We start from the raw sequence: 6674 nt of genomic DNA, 5'->3' as shown, positions 1-6674 counted from the left end.
AAATTTTGTAAAAGCGACGAAATGAATTAAATTGGCAGACAAAAACTCGATTTCTCTTTCCTATCTCCTCCGTCCCGTATTCTCTTATCTATCTCCTCCTTCCCTTATTCTCTTTTATTTTTCCTTCCAGGGCAAGCCAGGCGAGTGAGTGGGAAAGTGGAAATGACTATTTATAAATATAAAAATTCATTGGTTCAACGTTGTTGCGCTGCATGTGATTCTTAGAGCCGTTGCAGTTGAAAGCACTGCATTATAGCGCTCCTACATATTTTTTGTGTTTTTCAAGTTAAAATAATTTTTTAGACTTTTAGGTTGTTACAATTGCTAATTAGAGATCAGTGCAAGTTAGCCTATAATCCATTCTTGTTAGGAGGTTCAAATTCAAATCTGATAATCTTAATAAGATTGATTAGTCATTCTAATGAAGTCAAGTCATAAGTAGCATATTGAATATTTCATTGATTTGAAACCCTACATAAGGCTCTGAAAAAACACCCCATTAAAATCATGCTTTGTTAACCACTACATGCGCTAGTGTTGAAGTTGAAGTTAATTATCTAATCATGTATAAAAATCCTTAAAATCAAGTTTGAGAATGCAACATCATTCCCGGGAGATCGTATCATAAAATGTAATATAAAATGAATTCATAAACCATGAAAAGCAAAGCCAAGCCTAATAGAGAAATCTGGAAAAAAAAAAAAGTACACTAAGGTAAAAGAAATAAGATGCTACAAATGCACATCTGCCCAATCTAAAACAATAGAAGGTACCTTATCCTAAAAGAAGTCATTTATCCAACAAGCAACAAGTAATACTTTTAAAAACACTAATAAGATGAGGCAAAAAATAAAAACATTTGTTTCAAAAAGAAAATTAACCTAACAAAACAACATAAAGTGCAATCAAAATTCTAAAATCATAAAACCATTTCTCCAAAAATTTTAAAGCATTCTCATATCAAACGGCAATGATTCTTTAATTTTCTATCGCATGAGTTTATTAAAAACTTGTCGTCATATTATGAAGAAAAATTTTCTTTATATAACTAATACAAATTTCACCTCTCTATCTACCTCCTATAAACTCATAGCCTATCATTCTTAGAAAGATAATTCCTAATGTATTATAGTGAAAGAGGACCAGTCAAAGATTTACCGACACAAATTGAAAATTCAAAATTAACTTTTAAAAATATTTACAGGAATAATAATTATTGGTTTACCTTGACCTGCAGAATGCAAGAAAGGTTGAATTTTGAAATTGTTGAAATGAGTTTGGGAGATGAAAGTAGATTGAGGCTTCACTTGAGATGGCACTTTCTTTCTTTCTGTTTCTTAAAGCAGCTTCCAAGTACAAAAATTAAAATTTTTGTACTATGAAGCTTCTTTAAGAAGTAATAAGAAAGTCGTCCCATTCGAAGCCTGAGAGGAGAGGTTGCTTCCACCACCACGCACTGAATGAGAGTCATTGCTAAGAGATAAATACAAGTTAGCCTATAATTCAATCTAATAACCATAAGAAGATTTGAATCTAAAGTTAAAAACATCTAGAAAAAAAGCTCTAATAGAAAGCAAGTGTTTACTATGGTTGAAAACTATTATATTATTGCGTGTAATAATCTATTAAGATATAATAAATTCAGATTATATTCAAACGATTCTTTTCTTGGGCAAGTTAATTTTCTCTACAGAGCACGTTTCTTTCAGAACAAGTCAATGGAGGAAGACAGATTCCAACACCTAACTTTTGAGCAACTACCACAGGCTCTCATCCTTTACCAAAGTTAAGAAAATATATCAAAGCAGCTGCACTGAAGATATAAAGCTTCCATAATAGGTAGCTATCTTCCCTCAAATAGATTGAAAGCTGCCAGCCAATGCCCTTTGATGAATTATTGAAATACATTTCTCACAATAATATATTACATTTATCTTAACAAAGAAAAGTAAAAGTAGAAAATTCTATGAGGATTTGTTTATTGCAATTCTACCCCAAAAAAAAAATTTCTTCAAAATGTCTCATGAATTTTTCTTAATTGAAATTTATGCAAATAAATCTTGACGATTGGGATTTTCTTATATAAGAAATTAAATTATAAGTTATGCGGTATATTAATATTTATATGTACACTACAAATAATATATCTCGAAGTATTGAATATAATTGATCCTATAAATGTAAATATTCAATTTTAAAAATCTAAATATTGCTTTTTTGAAGCATTCCACATAAAATTTAAAAGGAACTCGTGATAAGACTTTGTATATTAATGATCTAAAGAATTCCTAGAAAAAGAAAATTATGAAAAATGTCTTTAAAAGCCTGAGAGAATTCCTAATACGGAAAAGAAAATTAAGAAGAATAACTTAAAAAGCCCTCCATGAATACCTTTTTATCCTAAGAAACCCAGAATATTTAAATAAAAGAAAATAAAGCAGCCTTAGAGAATTATTGGCCTAGTCATCTTCTTCTTCTCAATATTTCTACTATAACATCATATAATCCATTAAATTACTCAGACAAGCAAAAGTTTTACAAATATACCAAAAATACCAAACGAATCAAGACCATTAGAACACACTGTAATTAAAGCCCAAGGGAACAGCCCTCAAATTTTAGCAGTTCCGTTAACGCCGAAGTTATCTCCAATACTTGACCACGAAACCAAACGCCTCCATGTCAGTTTCTTCCTTCTAAAAACTAAAAAATAATTAAAAATTTACGAGTCACAAATTACAGAGATCATTAGCAGAAGCTCCAGAGACTAAGATCACCAATCTCGTCAAACTCCTCCGCCTGATGAGACGGAGCAAAGAATCCAAACGGGTTCCATGTCGGATCCACGAAGCATTTAGGCGACTGGAAAGCTCCAAAGTCCACCAAAATGTCAGGTTGCGTGGCCGGCGGTGGCGGCGAAGATGACATTTCCTCCTCGGCTGCCGCAGCGGCGGCGTCGGCGGTGGAGGTGGAGGAAAAGGATGGCGGCGAGAGAGGCGGTGGGGTGCTGACGGCTGCGGCGGCTGCTGCGGCGATGCGTTGGATGGATTTGGGGGAGAGGAGGGAGGAAGGGGGGTGGTGAGGGGAGGAGTGGGGAAAGTTGAGGGAGGCGGAGGAGCCCTTGAGGCAGAGGAGGGCGGCGTCGTACGCACGGGCGGCGGCTTCAGGAGTGGAATAGGAGCCGAGCCAAATTCGAGTCTTTTGATTCGGGGCTCTGATTTCGGAGACCCAGGAGCCCCAGCTTCTCATTCTTACTCCTTTGTATTGCTTCTGGTTTCTGCATTTCTGGCCGCGGGAGACGGCGGCGGCAGCGGCGGCGGACGAGGAAGAGGAGGAAGAGGTAGAGGGGGACTGAGACTTCACCATTTTGGAATGGGGGATAAGGTTGATCGTAATAAGGAAGATGGTCTTTTGCTTGTTTGCTTGTTAGAATAGATGATTTTGTGGATTTGGAATGGTATTTGATTGTAATGGAAGCAGGTGGGGGAGTGAGTGATGCGAGTGGGGAGAGGAGAAATGAGGAAGGGAGGCTTATTTATAAGGAGCTTAGGTTGTTTTACCATAGCAAGAAAATTTTGTATAAATAATATCTTATTTGATGAAGATGATATTTAAAATGAAAAAAAAATTTATTAATAATATTCCTTTTTTCTTTTTCTTTTTTTTAATAATGGAGAATGGAGATGAAAATTTGAAAATGGTAATGGGTTGGTCTGTAGAGTAGTGGTCTTTAACTAATATTGTGGGGTCCATGAAATTGGGGCTGTTTCTTCGGGCTGACGCTTCTGAGGAATGGGGCAAATTATTGTATCAGGTCACCGAACACGTTCAGTCCTCTCTGTCTACAGCTGCTACAGTGACCTGCGCTTTACTGTAGACAGAGAGGATCCGAACGGATCCTCTCTGTTCGGTGACCTGATGCAATAATTTGCCGAGGAATGGAAAGAAGAAAAATGAGATGTGAAAAACAGTGAAAGGATTGCAACTCATGAGTATATATATATATATATATAGTTAAAATTCACCCAAAGGCTTATAAGTTAATAATTAAAAAAAGGTTATAAGGCCTTTAAAGGGACCTCCAGCTCTCTAAATAGCAACAAAAAAATTCTAAAAAATATCTATAAGCCGGTGGTCCCTATTAACATTCAGCTTAAAATTGTCGAACCATCAGCAACCCAAAAAATGCTTCAGCTTTCATATGCAGATAATTAAGGCAGCAGGAAATTAAATGGAAATACAAGCTACAATAACACCTGTAATAATACCAACAAGAACACAAAAGAATGGCAAATAAAATCAGTGAACATAATCATCAGATATGCTAAAGGAATGGTAAACAAATTAAGAAAAACAAATATTTATTGATGATCTTTTAATAACCAGTAGGCACTGAATGAATGAAAGAACCTACAAAAATTAAGAAATGGAGCATCATTTAAAAAAATTTAAAAATGATATGAATATATGAGATGTATTGATCATCATTTAAAAAAATTAATTTAAACTAATTTTTATCTATTAATTGAGGAGAATTTTAATAATATTTTATTTATTTTGTAAACTTTTGAGATCTTATCTCTTATAAAAATATGGTATATGCTTTAAAAAAGTCTTTTAATAAATTTTTCTTTTTTAATTTTTATAATGAAAAAAATATCTTTATTAATATTTTGGTGTTAAATTTTATTACTAATTAAATAAGAAATATTAAATTATAAAAAAATACAATTACCTTAACTTTTTCTTCTTTAGTTATTTTAGGATTTTAGATGCCGTTTCCAAAATAAAAGTATTGCGGTGACTTTTGTTTTATTTATTTTCAATAATCAAAATGGTAATTTGGATAAGTATTTTTAACTAAAGATGTCATTTAATTATTTTTATTTTGAATAATCTAGTCAATTTGGACACGATTCTCATTTAAAAATCATATCCAAACTAAGTTATTTATTTTCCAATTTATTCTCTCAACTATCCACCGTATTGCAAAATCCTTCAAGTGAAAAAATTATTACGTCCGGTCAAAAAATCGGAAATTCGGACGTATACCAAGCAATACTGAGTGCTCGGTACCGGGTTCCAGGCAACGTGGCACGTGATTATTGGTCTCTGGACGCGTTCGGTGTCCGGACGTAATAATTAATCCTTCAAGTGAGCTTCATTATCTGGTGATCTGCAAGCTTAATTCATTACTTTTTTATAAGACAGTCTTTTAGTACACAAATTTTTTGAAATAGAATCTTTTGTACTAAAAAAATTGATTTAGAAAGCAGCAAGAAAGTCATCTTAAACTAAGCTTAAATTGTTGCTCTTCTTTTGCCTTCTAATAAGATTTGATTAACATATGATGAATGTAAAATACTTATTAGTTGTATAGTATATTTTGAAATTAAGATGCAAATAAAAGTTAATTTAAAATTTTATATACATATTTTTTACTTAGGATAAGTTTTTATTGTACTCATACAAATTTTGAAAAAAAACAATTATAATTAATAAATTGATTAAATGTTTTAAAATAGTAATTAATTATTTATGAAATCCAAATAGGAAATTTTTAATTTTATAATTATATTAATTTACATTTAATTATTATTTCATTGTGATAGATAATTACAAAATTAACCAATTAGATTAATGAATAACTTAAAAAATATTTTAACTTATTAAGAATTAAATATAATTAATAATAACAATTAGAATTTCATGATGATAACTAGTGTTTAAATCATTAATTGATTCACAAGCATAAAAGTTATTATCAATATTAATTATTGATTAATTATATTTAAATTATGATAATTGAAGTTTTAAAATATTATCTAATTAGCTTCGACATTGTATGATCAAGTTATTAATTAATTAAGTATATGGGCAATTATTACTCATGCTTTATTAAGAAGTAATTATCATTTTAATCAAGACCATTATGATTTAAATATTAATTTAATTTTGTTCAATTAGTTATAATATTTATTATATAAGAATTTTATACTTAATTAATTAGCAATTTCGAGAGTAACCTCGAATAGCTAAGGATAATTAGTTAAATTAACTATGAAGACATTGTGAGAATAATTAGTACTTAAATTAACTATGATTTAAATATTAATTTAAATAAAAATAAATTACTTGTATTTTTTACTATAAATTTTAAAATATTTTTAATTTACTTTTTCCAAAAATAACTATATTCTGAACCTAATAAATATATATATATATATATAAATTAAAAGCTATTAACAAGATGTGTGTGATGTGTAGCAGTTTCGAATTTCGATAAAAAATTAAGAGTTTTTTTATAAGTTGCAGGGATTATACCTGACCGTGACATGCCCACTCAAAAGCTTCTAAGCAAATGATCTCATTTAATTCTCGACCATGCAAGACCCGATGTACCTCTCAAGATAAAATAAAAGAGAAATATACATGTGAGCATAGATGCCATTCAGAAAAGAAATGCAGGTGAATAAAAATATCACTAACATGAAATTTAATATTAGCATTTATAAAACATGTGCATATTATTGATAGAATATAAAAAAATGTGTTAGTTCTCTAATTTGACAAGGGTAATTGACATTGAATAACAAAATAAAACATCAACATAACCTAGAGTTAGAAGTCATGTCCTAACAAACAAGTCAAAGTGTGTGTAATAGGCTGTGAAG

General features: G+C 31.0%; 1 protein-coding gene across 1 annotated transcript; it reads right to left on the bottom strand.

The window, feature by feature from the left end:
• Positions 1 to 2483: 2483 nt before the first annotated feature.
• Positions 2484 to 3496, bottom strand: LOC110116094 (ethylene-responsive transcription factor ERF013). Its single transcript, XM_020849558.2, has one exon. The coding sequence runs from the start codon at positions 3364 to 3366 to the stop codon at positions 2749 to 2751; it is 618 nt and encodes a 205-aa protein (XP_020705217.1). The 5' UTR covers positions 3367 to 3496; the 3' UTR covers positions 2484 to 2748.
• Between the last annotated feature and the right edge of the window lie 3178 nt (positions 3497 to 6674).

This window comes from Dendrobium catenatum, unplaced genomic scaffold (genome assembly GCF_001605985.2).
Source record: "Dendrobium catenatum unplaced genomic scaffold, ASM160598v2 fragScaff_scaffold_53, whole genome shotgun sequence".
Taxonomy (NCBI): domain Eukaryota; kingdom Viridiplantae; phylum Streptophyta; class Magnoliopsida; order Asparagales; family Orchidaceae; genus Dendrobium; species Dendrobium catenatum.
Note: the sequence above shows the minus strand (reverse complement) of the source record. Positions and strands in the feature narration are given on the sequence as shown.

Coding starts and splice junctions, on each gene's coding strand:
- LOC110116094 (XM_020849558.2), bottom strand. CDS start 3,366: ATGGTGAAGTCTCAGTCCCCCTCTACCTCTTCCTCCTCTTCCTCGTCC.